The 19,988-nt window shown below is 35.9% G+C and overlaps 1 protein-coding gene across 2 annotated transcripts in view; it reads left to right on the top strand.

The window, feature by feature from the left end:
* Positions 1–19,988, top strand: part of LOC132106478 (ATPase family AAA domain-containing protein 2B-like) — a 59,210-nt gene that overhangs the window by 14,500 nt on the left and 24,722 nt on the right. For both annotated transcript variants that reach the window (XM_059512186.1, XM_059512187.1), the window contains exons 7-19: positions 396–563; positions 749–824; positions 1,642–1,743; positions 1,847–1,958; positions 2,045–2,160; positions 2,265–2,439; positions 3,307–3,395; positions 3,652–3,811; positions 10,379–10,469; positions 11,920–12,231; positions 13,306–13,450; positions 14,104–14,290; positions 14,471–14,656. In XM_059512186.1, coding sequence (XP_059368169.1) covers positions 396–563; positions 749–824; positions 1,642–1,743; positions 1,847–1,958; positions 2,045–2,160; positions 2,265–2,439; positions 3,307–3,395; positions 3,652–3,811; positions 10,379–10,469; positions 11,920–12,231; positions 13,306–13,450; positions 14,104–14,290; positions 14,471–14,656 — 1,919 coding nt within the window. The remainder of the gene's footprint in view (positions 1–395; positions 564–748; positions 825–1,641; positions 1,744–1,846; positions 1,959–2,044; positions 2,161–2,264; positions 2,440–3,306; positions 3,396–3,651; positions 3,812–10,378; positions 10,470–11,919; positions 12,232–13,305; positions 13,451–14,103; positions 14,291–14,470; positions 14,657–19,988) is intronic.

Here is a 19,988-nt window from a genome sequence, read left to right as displayed (position 1 = left end):
TCCCAAGCATCATTGCAGCTTATTGCATTCATATAAAAATTTTATGACCAGGCGAATTATAAGAAATTTAATTAATGATTCTGTTTCCATTTCTAATTCCATTCAACAGTTCCAGTTTCATAGTAATTATTTGATTTGAATCAAATAAATTGTATTATTTTTTGTTTTTTGCATCTAACAGTGTCATTTGTCTTCTTGATCTGTCCTAAACATATATTATATTTCATTTGTAAAGAATGTGATGTGTCCCAGGAAAAAAATGAAGTGTAAAAGTGCTTTTCCATTGCAGAAGTTCTGAATAAATAACACTTTTTTGATTTTCAACCACGATTTTATTTTATTTTAGTTTGGCGTTTGTTCTAAAGAGTTCTCTTTTTTTAAAATTAATTTTTAAGAGTCTCACGAAGAGGAGGAGGAGGAGGAGGATGAAGATGTGGAGGCTGATGATGATGATGATGAAGACGATGAAGGAGACGAGGCAGAAGAGGCTGGAGAGGAGAACGACAGACCTTATAACCTCAGGCAGCGTAAAACTGTGCAGCGATATGAAGCACCCCCAATAGGTACTTAATCATACACATTCACTCATGAGCATCTATGCTAAGACAGTTTTCATTCATACTTATGTGCTTGAGCACCTAAAACATCCTTATGACCCTCAGATGTTCCCATGGCATGCAGCGTGTGCAATCACTGGCTATTTTAATGAATGATTTTGCCTTTTAAAGCGTTTCATTTGTTTTCTCAGAGCCAGTGAACAGAAAGCAGAGCAAGGGCTCTCTGTTTGACACGCACAGATCTCCTGCAAGAAGAAGCCATATTAGGTGAATTTATTATTATTATTTTTACAGAAGTGTGTTTTCTTATGTGTAATTTCTTCCTTTTTTGGAGTGCAATGTTTTCTGTTTCAGGGTTGTTATAATTAACTAAAACCATAAAAAAAAGAATGGAAATGAATTTAAAGTTAAGTGAAACAAAATATTATACTTAAAAATGTAACATTAATTTAAGCTAGTTGCCAAGACAACATTTCTCATTCTTTTATTTAAATGTTTAATTTTAAACTTTAAATTGTTCTATTTAAAAATTTGAATTTACGCTAAAGTAAAAATAATAGAACTGTATAGACTTAAAAAAAAAAAAAAAAAAGACAAAAACGCACGGCAAAACTACCGTATTTTTCGGACTATAAGTCGCATCAGTCCAAAAATACGTCATGACGAGGAAAAAAACATAAAAGTCGCACTGGACTATAAGTTGCATTTATTTAGAACCAAGAACCAAGAGAAAACATTATCGTCTACAGCCGCGAGAGGGCACTCTATGTTCTCAGTGTAGACTACAGGAGCAGTGAGCAGTATAGAGCGCCCTCTGGCAGCTGTAGACGGTAATGTTTTCTCTTGATTCATTTCTCTCGGTTCATGTCAAATTAATTTTGATAAATAAGTCGCACCTTACTGACTATAAGTTGCAGGACCAGCCAAACTATGAAAAAAGTGCCACTTATAGTCCGGAAAATACTAAAATTAAAGCAAAATGTAAAATTAAGCACTAAAAATCTTAATATAGAATACTAGCTATTAATAAGAGCCATAATATAATCTCAATGATACTAAATCGACACTGTGTTTTCATCACCAGAGTAAAGAAACATGCCATTCACAGTAGTGAATCGACATCATCGTCTGATGAAGAGCGCTTTGAGAGGCGGAAAAGCAAAAGCATGAGCCGAGCTCGTAACAGGTGACATAAAAACAGAACAACTATTAATACACTCAATGTGTGACTTATTACATGGCTAAATTTTTACTAAGGTTTGATGTTGCTTGATTTTTTTGTGTGACAGGTGTCTACCCATGAACCTGCGAGCAGAGGATCTGTCCAGCGGTGTGCTTCGAGACAGAGTAAAAGTGGGTGCTAGTTTGGCAGATGTGGATCCCATGAATCTGGACACTTCTGTGAGTCTGAGTGTTTATACACTTGTCTACACTGAGGATAAAGATGCTTCGTGGGTTAGCATATGTCCTTGTCTCTTTCAATGCAGGTGAAGTTTGACAGTATTGGAGGTCTCTCCCATCACATTCAGTCTTTAAAAGAGATGGTCGTCTTTCCTTTATTATATCCAGAAGTGTTTGAGAAGTTTAAGATCCAGCCCCCAAGGTAAGGTTTTTTTGCGTATATGATTATTTTTCAGTTTTGTGTTAAGTTGACGTGCTGTCAGAGGTTGACACTAACATTTGTAACATGTTTTCCCCGCTTTGCAGAGGATGTCTGTTTTATGGGCCTCCAGGAACTGGGAAGACGCTGGTGGCACGAGCTTTGGCCAATGAATGCAGTCAGGGTGACAGGAAGGTGTCTTTTTTCATGCGCAAGGGCGCAGACTGCCTCAGCAAATGGGTGGGAGAGTCTGAACGACAGCTCCGCCTACTTTTTGATCAGGTGAACTAGTAGACGACCTCACAATCCTGGTTTTAGTATGACTTTGAGATCATTTCTGTTGTCTGTGAGTTGATATTTATTGATGACCAGATATTGCACATTCCTGGATGTTTGTTTTATGTAAAAGAAAATTAGGGTTAGTTTTGAAAATGTTCGTGTTAAATTAAGTGTTAAACTTCTTTGCAGGTTACAGTTTTAAAACAGTTTTGTCATTTGCTTAATAATAACAATAACATCATCAACTACAACAGCAATAATAATAATGATAAAAATAATTAGTGAATAAAATACGGTCAAATAATAGTCAAAAAATACATATTAAATAAAGTATTATTGAAAATCCAGTATTTAAAATCTTTAAAATCTAATATAAATCATGAAAATAATAATTTTTCCACTACTGAAAATGTTAATTGATGAATTTTAAAATATAAAGTTAATTTATATTCATTTGAGGACTGGATTTCTATACAATTGTTTTTTTTGTTAAATAAGTATTTTATTGTCATCGAATAACCTTACAATAATCACAAGTTCTACTCATTTCAATACATTTTATTGTGAAAAATTGTGAGAGAAAAAAATAAAATATTGCTTATGCGGCATAACTGAACCTACCTTTTACTGTTTTTTTTTTTTAGAGGAATAAAATCTGCCTTTGTCTACCTGTACTCTTTAAACAGTGTCAGATATTTACAGATTTTTATTTTGTTGATTCTTGTAGTGTATCACAAGTTGTCTTTTTAGATTTAGAGTGAATCACATATCCCTATAAAACAGGTGTCAGGCTCGGTTCTCTCTCCTGCTGTTTTGAAGTGTTAGATGTGTGATTATCCAGTCGGTGATGTTTTCCTCTTGTCCTGGCAGGCATACCTCATGAGACCCTCCATCATCTTTTTCGATGAGATTGATGGCCTCGCTCCTGTTCGCTCTAGCAGGCAGGATCAGATTCACAGGTAATGCATTCGAATGAGTGCGGTGGGGATTGCAGAAGGTTTCATCATCAGGATTAGAAAAGCTCCTGAATCGAGTAGTTCGATATGATTTCCAAACAAAGGATTTTAGTATTACAAGGAGTATACGATGGAAAACAAGATTTTTCTTGCTCTTTTAAAGAGTTTGATGTACTACCCACATTCACACATCAGCACCTATCCATTTTACATTTGAAGAGTTTAACCAGTCAATTTGTGTTCTCTTTTTATGATTTAGCTCCATAGTGTCTACATTACTGGCATTGATGGATGGTTTGGACAGCCGGGGGGAGATAGTGGTCATCGGTGCTACAAATAGACTCGACTCTATTGACCCCGCACTCAGGAGGCCCGGGCGCTTTGACCGGGAGTTTCTGTTCAACCTGCCAGATAAAAAGGTGTGCAAATCCTTTTGAACTTCTACATGACATTGACATCCACTGACATTCGGTGTCCCAGAGCGTCCTCGTGTCCCTCTCTCAAAACACTTATCCTGGACTTGTCTGACAGCTCAGTTTTAAGTGTTTTGCAGTTGGTTTGGTCGCTAAAATGTCGTATTTTATCTGCGATAATCTCTCAGATTCTGCTTGCCAAGCTCATTTTAATCTTGATAAACGGAAAGCCAGTTAATTTTGATGAGGTTACTTTAGTATGCCAGTCTCTGTTGATATCAAAGCTTCCCTGCTTTAGTTCAAAACATCTTATGACCGGAGCTAAAGGCCTAAACATTACCTATGAATAACTTGAAAATTGTATGTTGTGCCAAGTATTGAGCCCTTCAAACTACAAATAAGTAGTGGTTGACTGATATATCGCTAAGGCCTATATATCGGCCGATATTTGGCATTTTTCAAATATCGACATCGGCCGATAAGTTTTTCAGTTTGGCCAATGTGTTCGTCTTTTTTTTTTTTTGATGGCACTGAGAGCGGCAGCGCCTGAGCGCACGCAGTGCTCACACTCTCTCTTGTTCATCATCGTTGTTAACAGTTCTGTCTAATATGGATAGAAGTCTGTCTATTAATCAGACGGTTTAACAAAGGAATTTATGTATACAGAAAGTATTATAACGATTGCTTTTTATATTAGGCCTGTTAGTAATAGAAAGGCAAACATGATAATACTTTCTTGTTTGCCCTCAGCATTAAGCAAATATACATTTAAATATTTTAAACAAATCTTTGAATGACTAATGAACGATAAATTTAACAAACCTTGCAAACTTAGTCGAATCCAGCTGTGAGATCTTGTGAAGTGTGTATTTTTATCCAGCATGATCGCGTGTGCTCTGTGTGACAGTCGGTCCATGTGAAATGAATGTTTTAAACTTATGCTGCGCCTTGTGCATTTGCCCACTGTCATATTCATGCCATTTTCTCTGTGTGCTGTATGTAAAATGAGGGCTTTATTTGGAAAATATGATTCCTAATGCACACAAACTTCCCAGAATACTGAGTGCCCTGTTGGTAACAGTGTTTTCTTTCTTTTTAATTATATTATTATTAATTATTATTTTTTTTTTGAAAAATACTGTCATCTGAAGTATAAGTATGTTTCTTTTACACCAGTGGCTCCCAACCTTTTTCAACTCGCAGCCCACACAACCAAACATATATGTTTGCGCGGCCCACTGCAAAAAGAAAAATGAACTGAACCCGCTATTGTTGGGTTAATAACTTAGTACTCAGAAGCTAGATTGTTAACTGTATTTATTGAATGAACTAGGGCTGTGCGATATGAAAAAAAAAAAAAAACGTAGCAATTTTTTGATCAATTTTGCTATTTCGATTTTAATCACAATTTTGACGCACACATATATGCTTTACAGTCATAAATGCATTTAGGATGAATTTGAAACATATTTCCAAAAGAAAACCAATTAGAGCTTTATCAAAAAGTTGTAACGTCTCTAGAACAGACATAAGTCAAAATAATCACTATACTCAGGTGTTGAAATAGATTTGTTATACATTATACATGTTCACACGTTTGCAGTGTGTATACAGTATGTGTATGCAATGCTGAAGCAGCATAGAGAGCGCATTATTGTAACGCGAAAGCACATTAAAATAATGCAGGAGCACGAATCAGATTTCCTTTGCTCTGTCACAAAACCAGACGTGCCTGCTCAGATACACATTGCTCTCGCGTGGAGAGTGTGCTCACTTAAAATGTGTCTCCTCTCACTTAAACTCACAACTCTCTCTATGCTCGTGTGCTAGATATTATTTTCGCACGTTTTTATTTCTAGCCTTTTACCGCGTGCAGTGTGAACGCTCTGATCCGTTAACATGGGCTCGAAAAAAAGGCGCATCACAGACAGTGTGTGAACCTGGAGTAGGCATATGCCCAGTCTGTTCTGTTCTCGCACTAGGCGCTAGGATCTGATTGGAACGGATAGCATACTGCGGGAGGTCAGGGCCGCGAAAAAATCGTGCTATAAAGCGATTTAGAAATCGCGCACGCTCAAATCGTTATTTTATTCAATTCAATTCAATTCAAGTTTATTTGTATAGCGCTTTTTACAATACAAATCGTTACAAAGCAACTTTACAGAAAATTATGTTTCTACAATATTTAGTAGTAGCTAGTAGTTTGTGCACGTTTGACAGGATTTTAGAAAAATAAAAATAATAATAATAATACAAGACGTAGTCAGCTAGATGATGAACTATCAATATTACTAATTAATAGTAATTATATGATGCAGTCACACATGTAGCAATAATTGTTAGTTCTGTTTGTTAATTCAAGGTTAGGATCATCTGGGGTCCTCTGAGGGTCAGCATCATCTCTTCTCAGGTGTTCTGGATCCAGACTGGAGCTTGTGTAAATCCTAGTTACCACGGGATGTAAATCCCGTGGCAAAACATAGAAACAAAATAGAGACATCATTAGCATAGCTGCTGATCCAACAAAGTAAAATTAGTTTAACCCAAGCTAAAGAATAAAAATGCAGATGCAACTACACTCACAATTTAAGAGATACATTATTCGAATGCTTGGCGAAAGAGATGCGTTTTTAATCTAGATTTAAACAGAGAGAGTGTGTCTGAACCCCGACCATTATCAGGAAGGCTATTCCAGAGTTTGGGAGCCAAATGTGAAAAAGCTCTACCTCCTTTAGTGGACTTTGCTATCCTAGGAACTACCAAAAGTCCAGCGTTTTGTGACCTTAGGGTGCGTGATGGGTTGTAGCGTGGTAGAAGGCTAGTTAGGTATGCAGGAGCTAAACCATTTAGGGCCTTATAGGTAAGTAATGATAATTTGTAACAGATACGGAACTTAATAGGTAGCCAGTGCAGAGACTGTAAAATTGGGGTAATATGATCATATTTTCTTGACCTGGTAAGGACTCTAGCTGCTGCATTTTGGACTACCTGTAGCTTGTTTATTGACGAAGCAGGACAACCACCTAGAAGTGCATTACAATAGTCCAGTCTAGAGGTCATGAATGCATGAACTAGCTTTTCTGCATCAGAAACAGATAACATGTTTCGTAGCTTGGCAATGTTTCTAAGATGGAAGAATGCAGTTTTTGTAACATTGGAAATATGATTTTCAAAAGACAAATTGCTCTCTAATATAACACCCAGATTTCTGACTGTAGAGGAAGTAACAGTACATCCGTCTAGTTGCAGATTGTAATCTACAAGATTCTGTGTGGTGTTTTTTGGTCCAATAATTAATATCTCTGTCTTATCCGAATTTAATTGGAGAAAATTATTTGTCATCCAATCTTTTACATTTTTAACACACTCTGTTAGCTTAGATAATTGGGAAGTTTCATCTGGTCTCGTTGAAATATATAGCTGAGTATCATCAGCATAACAGTGGAAGCTAATTCCGTATTTTCTAATAATATTACCAAGGGGCAACATGTATATTGAAAATAGAAGGGGACCTAGGACGGATCCTTGTGGCACTCCATATTTTACTGATGATAAATGAGATGACACCCCATTTAAGTAAACAAAATGGTAGCGATCGGACAGGTAGGATCTAAACCATCTTAGAGCCTGCCCTTGAATACCTGTATAGTTTTGTAATCGATCTATGAGTATGTCATGATCTATGGTGTCGAACGCAGCACTAAGATCAAGTAAGACTAGAAATGAGATGCAGCCTTGATCTGACGCAAGAAGCAGGTCATTTGTAATTTTAACAAGTGCAGTTTCTGTGCTATGGTGGGGCCTAAAACCTGACTGAAATTCTTCATACAGATCATTTTTATGCAGGAAGGTGCTCAATTGAGCAGAAACAACTTTTTCTAAAATTTTAGACATAAATGGAAGATTTGAAATAGGCCTATAATTTGCCAGTACACTAGGATCTAGTTTTGGTTTCTTAATAAGAGGCTTGATAACCGCCAGCTTGAATGGTTTTGGGACGTGACCTAAAGATAACGACGAGTTAATGATATTGAGAAGCGGTTCTTCGGCTACAGGTAACAGCTCTTTTAGTAATTTAGTGGGTACAGGATCTAATAAACATGTTGTTGGTTTAGATACAGTGATAAGTTTATTTAGCTCTTCCTGTCCTATATTTGTAAAGCACTGCAGTTTATCTTTGGGTGCGATGGATGAAACTGAAGTGTTAGACGCTGTAGAATCTACATTCGCTATTGTATTTCTAATGTTATCTATTTTATCAGTGAAGAAATTCATAAAGTCATTACTATTTAACGTTGGTGGAATATTTGAATCAGGTGGCGTCTGGTAATATGTTCATTTAGCCACTGTGCTAAATAAAAACCTTGGATTGTTTTGGTTATTTTCAATGAGTTTGTGGATATGCTCTGCCCTAGCAGTTTTTAGAGCCTGTCTATAGCTGGACATACTGTTTTTCCATGCAATTTTAAAAACTTCCAAGTTAGTTTTTCTCCATTTGCGTTCAAGACTACGAGTTACTTTCTTGAGAGAGTGAGTATTACTGTTATACCATGGCACAGTACGTTTTTCTCTAACCTTTTTCAATTTGATGGGGGCAACAGCTTCTAATGTATTAGAGAAAATAGTGCCCATGTTGTCAGTAATTTCGTCTAATTCATGTGTATTTTTGGGTACAAATAGCAGTTGAGATAGATCAGGCAGGTTATTTGCGAATCTGTCTTTGGTGGCTGGAACAATAGTTCTGCCCAGACGGTAACGCTGAGACATATAGTTAATATCAGTTATACGCAGCATGCACGATACAAGGAAATGGTCTGTAATATCATCACATTGGGGTACAATATCTATAGCAGTAAGATCGATTCCATGCGATATAATTAGATCTAGTGTATGATTAAAACGATGAGTGGGCCCGGTGACATTTTGCTTGACTCCAAAGGAGTTTATTAGGTCAGTAAACGCATTTTATGACTATTTCTATTAATCACACAGCCCTAGAATGAACTGGCAATGAACAGAAAATAACTCGGACTGGCAGCGCTCAGCAAAACGGGAAACAGTCAGCGGAGCAAGCAGTCAGGACGGAACATGTTGACAGCCATTTATGCATGTATGAATTTGTTGTTCTGTAGCATATGCAGCAAAAATATCTAAGATAAATTGGCGGTTTATTCTTAAACCAATCAGCGAGCTCGAATAGTGGAAGCATAGTTACCGTTTTTTATTTAATTATATATATGAAATATGTTATTTATTTTAATAGAAATTGGCGGACCACCTGCAATACCACCGCGGCCACAGGTTGAAAACCACTGTTTTACACATTTATTTTAAGTAGAGGCTAACTAGTCATTGAGAGAGATATTATAACGTTAGATTATATATTTTTCTTATCCAACAGTCAGAGATTTCAAATAAAGTGAGAACATTGAACAGCATTTAAACAGATGTGTATTCTAAATCCCAATGACACCAGAAACAGGTTGAAAACGATGATCATTTAGAAGAATTTAATGCAGTAGCGTTTTGTTGAATTACTATGAGTAGTTTTATTTTATACAATGGGTTCCAAAAGTTTTACACTTAAAAATCGGAGATTTAAAAAATAATTAAAGCTTTGAAAATTAAAAATTTTAGCATTTGGTTTGTTTTCCAAAATGTAAAAAAAAGTTAAAAAAAAATTTAATTGGAAAGATACAATAAGTTTTCACTAATGGTTTCAGTCCATAACATTTTATTTAATTAATTGGAGTTGTTTATAATGAATTTATAAATTAAAACATCATTTGTAATGAGAAAATACAAAATATTTAATATGTGGTGTATTCAGTAGTGGGCTCCGACCCCATACACACACACACACACACACACACACACACACACACACATGTGTGTGTATATACACCAAATGTTATTGCATTTTGTTCATATAGCAGTACTTTTAAATGAGAAAATGCACTACTTTTGTAGTATTATATATAAAATATATTATTTTATATATTATATAATTAGTAAAATTGTATATAAATCTGTATAAATCTTTTATGATGTTATTTTATTATTTTTGTCATTTAGAGTATTTTTTATTAAATAAAGATAAAATCGGTTAATTATTGAGAATGTATTGTATTGAGAGAACTTGATTTACTGAAAAATACCAACTCTATTTATTTATTTTATTTGTTGCAGAAAATTGAGACCCGCAAATGGTGGTAACAAACTAACTAGACTAGAAACAGCTCAGTTTACACTTTACACAATCCAATTTATGAAGCTAGAACACAACTTATCTAATTGTCAAACATATCTACACCCTTATATTGTGTGCATCATCTATGCCTGAGCTTTGTTTTTGAAGTTGTTGTGATATGAGGTCAGCTCAGTGCTGGTCTGATTTCTAGATGTGTATGTAGTTTGTCTTCATAGCAGGATGCTGGCTAATCAAACGTTAGCTTTTATGTTTTAACCAGCCCCTTTGTTAAATGTTTATGATCAAAACCGATTTGCTGTACATTTTGAAGTGCCTTGTTTTATCTGTACACTGTCTGTGTTTGTGTTTACGTTCATCAACAGGCTCGAAAGCACATTTTAGAAATCCACACCAGGGACTGGAGCCCCAAGCTAGCTGAACCCTTCATAGATGAGCTAGCTGAGAAGTGTGTCGGTAAGATGGATGCAAAAGTGATGCTTTTTTAGCTTCAGCTCTATATCTCAACACAACTAGTTGCAGCATGAACTAGTATGCAGAGTTCCGGTTAATTTTTGTGCTGCGCGAAAGGAAACGGCAGAAAGCAGCATCCTATTTTTCTTTAGGCTTATTTTACAAAAGCACAAAGATTTGCTTTTATTGTGAATGTACACAGATAAAGGAAAACCTTTTACAATTCAAATTATCTTTATGACTAAAAGGAGTTGTTGCTTCCACTGTTAGAAGGAAAATAAAATCATTTGATTGTGCTGGCGCCGCATGCATGTACACAGTTAAGCTTTGCTACCTTGACAATGCAGCCCATTCATTATCATAATAAAATACAGTCAGTCAAACATTTTGAAAAAAAACACACACTGCTCAGTTTAAATATGTAGTAAAATCTGTGCAGTTAAGTGTTATCACTGTACCGCTGTTATGTTATTCAAAATATTTTGTTTTACATGAATCTTTGAACACCATTGAAGTAGGCTACATAATAAATAATAATTTGGCATTCAAATACATCGCGAATATGGAAACATTTGATTGGAGAGACCCAACATTGGTTTAAATTTTGTTTTAGCCTTAATTAATTTGTTTTGGCTTGTTGTTTATATTGCTATAATTTAGCCTATATTTTGAATTCTTGTTCTTTTCTAAATAGCCTACTGTTAATTGAAAGGATTTGTTGTGGAGTGAGGAAAATAAAATAGCCTAGCTATGTTTACAGTGTTTATTATAATGTTTGTAAACAAATTGTGTCGGCATTAGGCCTATTTCTGAATGAAATAAAATGACACATACGCGACTTGTTTTTTTTTTTTTTTTTCTAGAATTCTTTATTTATTTTTTTATTACTATTGTACTTTTATTTAAAACAGATTTATTATTATTTAATGTAGAAACATTTTATTTGCTCTCTAATGTATCTTTTTGGATATTGTTTGTAGCTTAGTCCAAAATTAAATAGCAGTTTGTTTTCCCAACTATAAAAAGAAAAAAAACTTGAGTTAAGTTGAATGGAACACAGTATTAATATTTTCACTGTAAGATAGACTATTGTCAACTTAGACTTCTTAAATAAATTATAATAATAAAGTTTAAGCAATATCTTTTCATTTTATCTTTTCAAATTTCTAACCATTTCGAATTCAAAAAAACTTTTAAATGGAAACCAAAAAACCAAAAACAATTTTAAAACATTTAAACTAAAAATGAGAGTTTGTGAAAACAACAACATTTCATATCTTATTTTTCATAGCCTTTTATTATTTTATTATATATATATTTATTTTGAGTAATTATGCAACTGTTAGGTTGTAAATATTTAAAGTTATCAGTTTACTAACGTTTTTGAACACTGTTAAAGGTGGCCAGAGAGATGTTTTTGTCCAGATGAGTGTCTAACTCTGCTGTGTCTCAGGTTACTGTGGGGCCGACATCAAAGCACTTTGCACAGAGGCTGCTCTAGCGGCTCTGCGGCGGTGCTATCCTCAGATCTACGGCAGCAGCCAGCGTTATCAGCTGGACGTGGGCTCCATCGTTTTGGGGGCGCAGGACTTTGGTCGTGCTCTGCGCTCCATAGTACCTGCGGGTCAAAGGGCCCTAGCTCCGCCCGGTCAGGCCCTTTCCTGTGTGTTGAAGCCCCTGCTGGAGCCCACACTGGCCCAAACGCTGGCCTGTCTGATGCGAGTCTTCCCCCATGCAGAGCTCCTGCACAGGGAACACACACACGGTACGCTCCCATTTCCTGTTGTTGGATTTTATTCTGTTCAGCGAGTTATTTCTACTGTACATCACAGGTACAAAAAAATGTTTAATTAGTTTTTTCCCTTTGCCCTTCTTTTCTCATTTAGGTGTTTCATCATCCATTCAGATCAATATTTTGTGCCTTTACATACAGAGCTTTATAATTCCCACCTCATATTACTGCTGGGAATAGAATTTTCCCAGTATTTTTAATGACTGCTCTCTTTGAAAGAAGTCATGTGACTCATCGCACCATTTAGTTGTGAGCTTTTCTTTGCCGTAATTATACCATTAAACTGCTTGTTTTTAGAGAAACTTCATGTCAAAGATGAACGGACACCTGGTTAGAGATTTTAGTTTTCCTGGATTGAGTTTGTTCATTATTATTATTATTATTATTATTATTATTATTTCCTAAATGGTTGCTTTTTGAATTAATGGAATCTTTTTCCTCTAGAAGATTTTAAACACTTTTTAATCGCTTAAGATTTACAAGACAGATTTTGTTTTTATTGTGCCCTTGAATCGTTGAACGAATCGTTTGGGAGTCGTTGAGCAAGTAAGGGAAAAATAAATGCATATTATAACACAATAAAAGTGTTTTTTTGACCTTGCATATATATATATATATATATATATAAAATATTATTATTATTATTTTAACAGTATTATTGTTAGTTTCTTCCAGGAACACTGAATAACCAAAAAAAGCACCACCACCAGTTCTACGTTCAGTTAAAATCGGTCATTTGCAAACCAATGTTTAATTAAAACATTTTTTTGTTTTTTTTCAAAAGTGCAAAATTTTCCTTTTATTTTTATAAATGTGTAACTGAGGGATGTTTTATGTACTATGGAGGGAAAGGGGGATAAAATATAAGATTAAATAAAATCATTGTTGTTATCAGAGTAACCCCAATACTAGTGCATCAAATCAAAGCACTTTTCCTGCGGCATGTTTCATTTGTTTTCTGTTTTAGTTAATCTGCTGTTTTTATAAACCACGCTGCATCTGAAGAGATGTCTTCAGAAATATAAAGTGGTTTCTCTGTGATTTCAGACACTGACAATCATCTGTTGGTGGATGACTCGTACAGCGAGGACGAGGAATGTCTCGGTGCTCCTTCCATTTATGAAACTCAGTCAGGATCGCTGAAGGAAGCAGCTTCCTGCACGACACACAAAGCCTTTCTCCACTTTACCACGTGAGTCAGTTGAATTCTCAGCTTTCAACCTCCGCACACTTTCATAATCCATACACTGAGGCCCTTCATTTATTATGCTTATGTTGCAATTGCAATGCTGTTATGGCAAAAGAAAATAAACAAACAAAACTTGTCAGATTGAAAAGTCTCTACACGATAAAATCAAATGTTGTGTTTTGCTGCCATCTGTTGGTATGCTGCAGGACTAACAGTCTGCACTGAGACAGCTTGTGTTCCTCAGCAGACCTACTTCAATTGCGTTTGCATCGATTTGTTCTTCACGGTTCAGTGAAACAATGTTTTATGGCATTAGCTTGCGATCATCAATACTTTCAGCTGATCAGACTTAAATGAGATGTTGGCAAGTGGTTCATCTTGTTATATATGACAAATGCATGAAAATGTTTCCTTCCTAAATAGCTGCCAACTTTATCAATTACCTTATTTATTTATCTTCATTATTGAAATTTTATTTAGCCGTCGTAGCTTCATTCAAGTTGTCAGCACCTCTTCCTAGATGAGAAACTGAGGCAGTTTCTCAAAACTAACATCTGTGTAGACAACATTTCTGTGCTTCTAGGTTTGAATTGAATGTTTCTAACTCACCTAGACAGATGGATAGATATATAGTGACCTTTTTCTTTTTGTTTCAGTTCTGCCTACAAGCAGCCCACCTCTTACCGGCCACGGCTGCTGCTGACGGGACCCCGGGGCGCGGGGCAGAGCACACACCTGGCCCCTGCTGTGCTGCACCACCTGGAGAAGTTCACTGTGCACCGTCTCGACCTACCCACGCTATACTCCGTCAGTGCCAAAACCCCCGAGGAGTCTTGTGCTCAGGCAAGCCCAAAAACACAACATCACTTTTAAAGGCTTCACACATCCAGTGTGTGGTGCTGTGGGCTTGTAGAACTATTATTGTGCTTAAAATGTGTGATGATGGTAGTCAGCGCACGCTATCCACCTTATTTTCTGCATAGGAGTGAATGCGGTCATTTGTAAAGTCTGGTCTGTGTGTAGGTGTTTCGTGAGGCTCGACGCTGTGTACCCAGCATCATCTACATGCCTCACATCAGTGACTGGTGGGAAGCCATCAGTGAGACGGTCAAGAGCAGCTTCCTCACACTCCTGCAGGATGTACCCTCATTCACACCGCTCCTCATCCTCGCCACAGCAGAGACCATCTACCAGCAGCTCCCAGACGAGGTGACCGATCTGTCCCCTGGACATACCCCTTAACCTAAATACACTTTTCTGTGTTATATTCATGTCTGAACCAAACTGTATGTATTTTGTTGTGGAGACAAGTTTCTATTCTAAGGGTTAGGTGTAGTTTAAATTATTTTCCCCCCTCTGAAGAAGTTACGTAGAAATCTGTGATGGTTGAATGTATGACGCTCAAATTATGCGAAGGGTAAAATTATTAATTATTATTATTATATTAGAACTAAATATTTACATATTAAATTCTAATCATAAAAAATAGTGTGATTTAGTATTTAAGTATTTTTTAAAGTAAATATTATCTGTAGTTTGAACTAAGATGTCTTTATGACACATCAGTGTCCAAACGGCATTTATTGTTTGAATTACCATATAAAATCGGCAGAATTTGAATGATCAGACTTTATACGTGCTCAGGTTTTTAGACTGAAAAGACTTCCGCATAGGACACACCTGTGTATCTTTGCTCATAGCTCCTCGTTCCTCGTCTCCTCACGGTTCAATTAGAGAATTGAGAAGTCCTACAAGATGGATATCAATCGGTTTCTGGTTCCCCCATAGTGTGTCTGTGAATCTGGGGAGATGGAAGTGTGATCCTTTGGGTGGGGCGTGTTTTAGTGATTTCAAATATTAACAGTGTTTCTCAGAAATTGCTTATTGCTCCTTTAAGAATCTATATTGATTCATTAAAATGAAGATTTAAAAAACTAGGTATATATAAAATAGATATCTTAAATTAAGTTTAACATCTGTAGTTGTAAAACTAACGCTGTATTTGCTTGGTTTATGGGTGTTTGTGTGTATGTATATATGTTTCTGAGCCTAGCATTTTAGTCTGCTTGCCCTGAAGCTCGTGGCTGCGGTTAAATGCTCTTGTATCTACTTTCATGATATGAAATTGATGTAAACAATCAGTTATGTTTTTAGAGCAGGACAAAACATCTGATTTGTTGAAATAGATCTGTGCATCAGTGTGAATGCAGCCTATTAAAACGGCCACTGTCTATGATCTCAACAGTAAGAATCAAATGGCAAAAGAAAAAGAAAGATAGGTTAACCTATCTGTAAAATTTTGGATACTTCAAGCACTCCCAGATAATGAAAGTGCTTTTTGTTTATCCCTAATTGTATTTTCCCCCTTTAATACTTTGCATTTGCTTGTATGTTTTAAAAGCTATACTTGCTTTTAATTCTTAACAATAATTAATTATATATTTATGAATATATGAATTAATATAATATTCATAATATTCATAATTAACATAATTTTATATATATAAAAAAGCCTGCTTAAATAATTTAATGAAAATGCACAAAATAAATTAGATATAATCGTGATACATCATGATATGGAATTGAATTGAACATTGTTGAGAGAAAGATCACATGAGCCTAATTTGTGTACCATGCGCTAGGCCAAGGCTCAACCTTTTTCCTTTGTTTTGTTTTCGAGGTTTTGTCCCTCGTTCTCCTTTTTCCTTTTAAGGCCTGACATGTACCCATCATTCCCTTTCTGTTCTTTCTAGTCCTTTTCTAAGCACACCAGAGGCGTTAAAATCAATTCTCAAAGACATGGCAGGAGGAACATGTGAGAGGAAAAGAGGGAGCGAGAGGGTGGAAGGAAGAGATAAGTAATGCAGTCTGAAGTCACACAACCAAAAAACCCTCTCTCTTAATTATGCTGATGGGGAGTCACTCTGGCAGCTCTGCGGTTTCACCTCCCAATCCAGCATCAAGCACCTCCAGCGGCTCATGCTGTGCACCCCATGCATCCCAGGGTGAGTCGCTGGGCAACTAGTGATTGGCTGGTGGCGAAGCCCTTGATCATAGCGCCCACTGAAGAGACTGATGCCCACCAGGAGGGCACGAGAGTGTTTAGAATAAAAGCTTTAATGTTATTGACAGCTCTGTCTCTTGCTCGCTCTCTTCCTGCAAGGTGTGTTCATTAAAGCCCGTCTCATTCCTCTGAGGAAAGACACATGTTTAATTGATAGTAGACGAGGATGGGTTGATTATTTTACCCTCTGTGTGGTGCTGGGTTCTGTCACACTTGTTTTTTGTTTTCTCACACACTTTCTGGAGTTTCAGTGTTAAATCACCCCTCTGAAGTCCTCTGTGGTGTCTTGATGTTCAAATTCTACCAAAACGACAGTGTTTGCATTATGAATCTGCAGTCACCAGTCAATCTGTTTGTTTTGTATTGCTTGAATTTTTTTGTTTTGAAATGAGTAATAGTTCTGGAATTATCCCAGAATAATGTGCAGAGACAAATGAACAGTTTGGTTCCAAAAGACTATAAATCCATTTCGATTAATTTGAGTAAAAATGTGTTTTCTTTGCCGAGTAAGTGGCAAGATGAAAACCACTATTTTCTGTTTTAAACTTTCACATAGCATCTTTAGGTTATGATAACATTAAAAATTCTAATCCAGATTTTGATTTTATCAAAATTATAAGATTAAATTTTTTTCCCCCTAAAATGCAATAAATCCATTGAATCAATATGAAAGTTATTTATCATATTGAAACTTGAAAATACACAACGTAGTAAGTTGATCCATATAGACAGCCTCTCGGCACCGGCCTAAAAATACATTCATCAGTCATCGCTCCCAAAATGAATTCAACGGGTCATCTTATGTTAGCAATTAATGCTATAAATTAAACAATAAAAGAAAATTTCATCATTAACAACAATATCAAATTAGACCACAGATATCCCAAAATGACATTTCCCTTATATTCCATTTCTAAAAGTGCATTCATCTTTACCATGTTACATTGATTCAAAGCACCTCCATTACTGTCTACAGTGCATGGAATAGTCCGCTGTGATTGGTTGAGTGGATATATCGCGTTCTGCAGGGAAAGAAGACTGGCATTTGTCGCGGTTTGGGTAAAAAGGGAGAAAACATGACCTAATATCTTGTCGGGTATCCTATTTTGCGTAAAATAAAAAATTGACTTTTCAATACTGACCAGATACAATACTATTAGTGTGCGGAAACTCAACTTTAAAAAAAAATGGCATTTATCGCGTTTTAAAAACCAAACTCTTCAAATATTAGCTTTGGTTAATAATATAGTCATTTGGTTAATTTGGCTGAAAAGGGAAAAATATTTAAAGGGATGAATATCTTAAGTGATTTTTGGATTTATTTGCTTTAAATCAGCATCAGTCAACTTTGGATACACTGGCCAATATTGGATATTTAAGTGTATGTTTTCTTTATTTTAAAGTTTTTAGATAACCTTTGCCATCATGTTACGCTCAGATAGTTTAATCTTTCAAAAAAAAAAAAGCCTTTATTTAATAACACTTTAATGTTATTAACGAAACTATGTTTCAATATGAATTTACATTTTTCATGCTGTGCATTCTAAATGTATATTTAAAATGGCGTATATTAGTTTACGTTTTATTTTTAGTTGTTTTATATTACAATTTTGGCCATTTATTAATTATTGGCCATAACTGTAATCATGCACACTATTTATTTGTAGTTCATTATTTTGACAAGATTTGTTAAAACCGCGTCATCTGAAGTTTCACCTCTGAAAGAACTTTCCTTTTGGCATACTTCATCTAGGTTGCACAGCCTGTTGGTTTATGTTAACCAAAAGTGTCTAGTGTTAACCAATATTCAAGCATCTATTTAGGCACCTCTTGCAAATCCTGGTTAAAATGCTTCCTTAAAGTGTGTCTTTTGAAGTCTTAACGGAGCAGTATTCCTCCACAATCTTGCTGTGGCTCAATTGTCGTACAGAACACACACTTTTCATGACTCAGTCCATTTCTGATGGATACTATTAAGTCCAGCTCTACATTTTATTTAGTTAGTTATTTTTGTCCTTGACTGAATCAGAAATATGTTGTAGTGTAAAAGTAAAATGGGTTGCAGTTGTCATTTTATGTTGACTTCAACCCAGAGTTTTGGCAACCACAGAAAGATCTGAAGTGGCTTTGAATGGTGAAGTGGGCAAACTCAGAGAATCGGCTGTTTGAATCCACAAAGCCCATTCCCGCTTTGAAATGTACCCCAAGGCCCCTTCAGTGGAATCATACCATCCTCGCTCTGAATCATACCACCCTTACCTTGGTGTGAGAGTCATCTCTTCATCCGGGCAGGGAGTCCTGTGTTAAAGCTGCGATCAATACTGGAGCTTCATAGTAACACCACTAGAGCTTCTATGGTCAGATTCTCCCTTAGAATAAACCATTCCGGCCGCTCCCACTCATGAACACTTGAATCCAGGGCCTGTGAGATTTGGAGATGGAGAGTTTGTGTGTGGAATTCAGAAAGGAGTGCTGTGAAGGATCAGGATGTATTTGGCCTTCACTGATGTCAGCAGGTAGTTATATGAAACACCCGGTAGTCATGCTTTAGACCAGGGGTTCTTAACCTTTTTGATGTCGGGGCCCAAATTTTACAGTACAAAGTGGCCCAGGGCCCAATCAGATATTAGCACTGTATTGGTTTATTGATCTCACCCTTGGTTTGATTTGTATTCAGTAACTCCACTTGCAGTTTAACAGTATATTATTCATGTGTATATAAACCTGCACATACAACAAGATGCCAAACACACAATTCAGGGAACAAATCAATCTGCATCAAGAACAAAATGAAAAGATTTTACTAAGAAAAAAAAAAATAATAATAATATAAATAAAAATAAAATAAAAACAATAAAATGTTTTGCTTAAATTCAAAATAATATTTTTCAAATTAAATAAGTTGTAAATGAAAATTGAAATAAAGTGCAAATTAAAAAAAATATAGCTTTACAATCTTCAAAATAAAATTAAAAATGGGCTGCTTTTTATTCTTTCTAGCAACCGATGCTGTATGTCTGTGGCCATGGCCGCGATACGATTAGGTCTCCACTTTTCCACTTTAAAAAAAGTCTCCGCCTGTTTCACACATGGGCTACTCCGTCTGCAGTGCGTATGAAGTCCGTGTGCGTTTTGTATGTGGAGCAGAAGAAGCACTGACTCATTGAGCTTTCACACAGGATGCGTTTGCAGTCCGCTACTGAGCCACAAACACAACATTTGTTCATTATTTTATATTTAAAATCATGTAAAGAAAATAAAAACAACAGTCTATGGCCCAACACTGTTTTTCTTGATTTTTTTTGTGTTCTAACATGGTTGGCTAAATGTTAATGTTTTGTCCGGTTTAATTATGTTTATTCCAGTCATGCAACTACTGCAATTAAACTCCACACCACTTCCCTTTTTTAATTGTCCCTGTAAAAAGGATCGGAGGTGTCATATAATAATGTGAGGTTTTTCAACTTTAAGGATGAA

The sequence above is a fragment of the Carassius carassius genome, chromosome 27 (assembly GCF_963082965.1).
Source record: "Carassius carassius chromosome 27, fCarCar2.1, whole genome shotgun sequence".
Classification (NCBI taxonomy): Eukaryota; Metazoa; Chordata; class Actinopteri; order Cypriniformes; family Cyprinidae; genus Carassius; species Carassius carassius.
The sequence above is the reverse complement of the archived record's forward strand: the minus strand, read 5'-3'. Positions and strand labels throughout refer to the sequence as shown.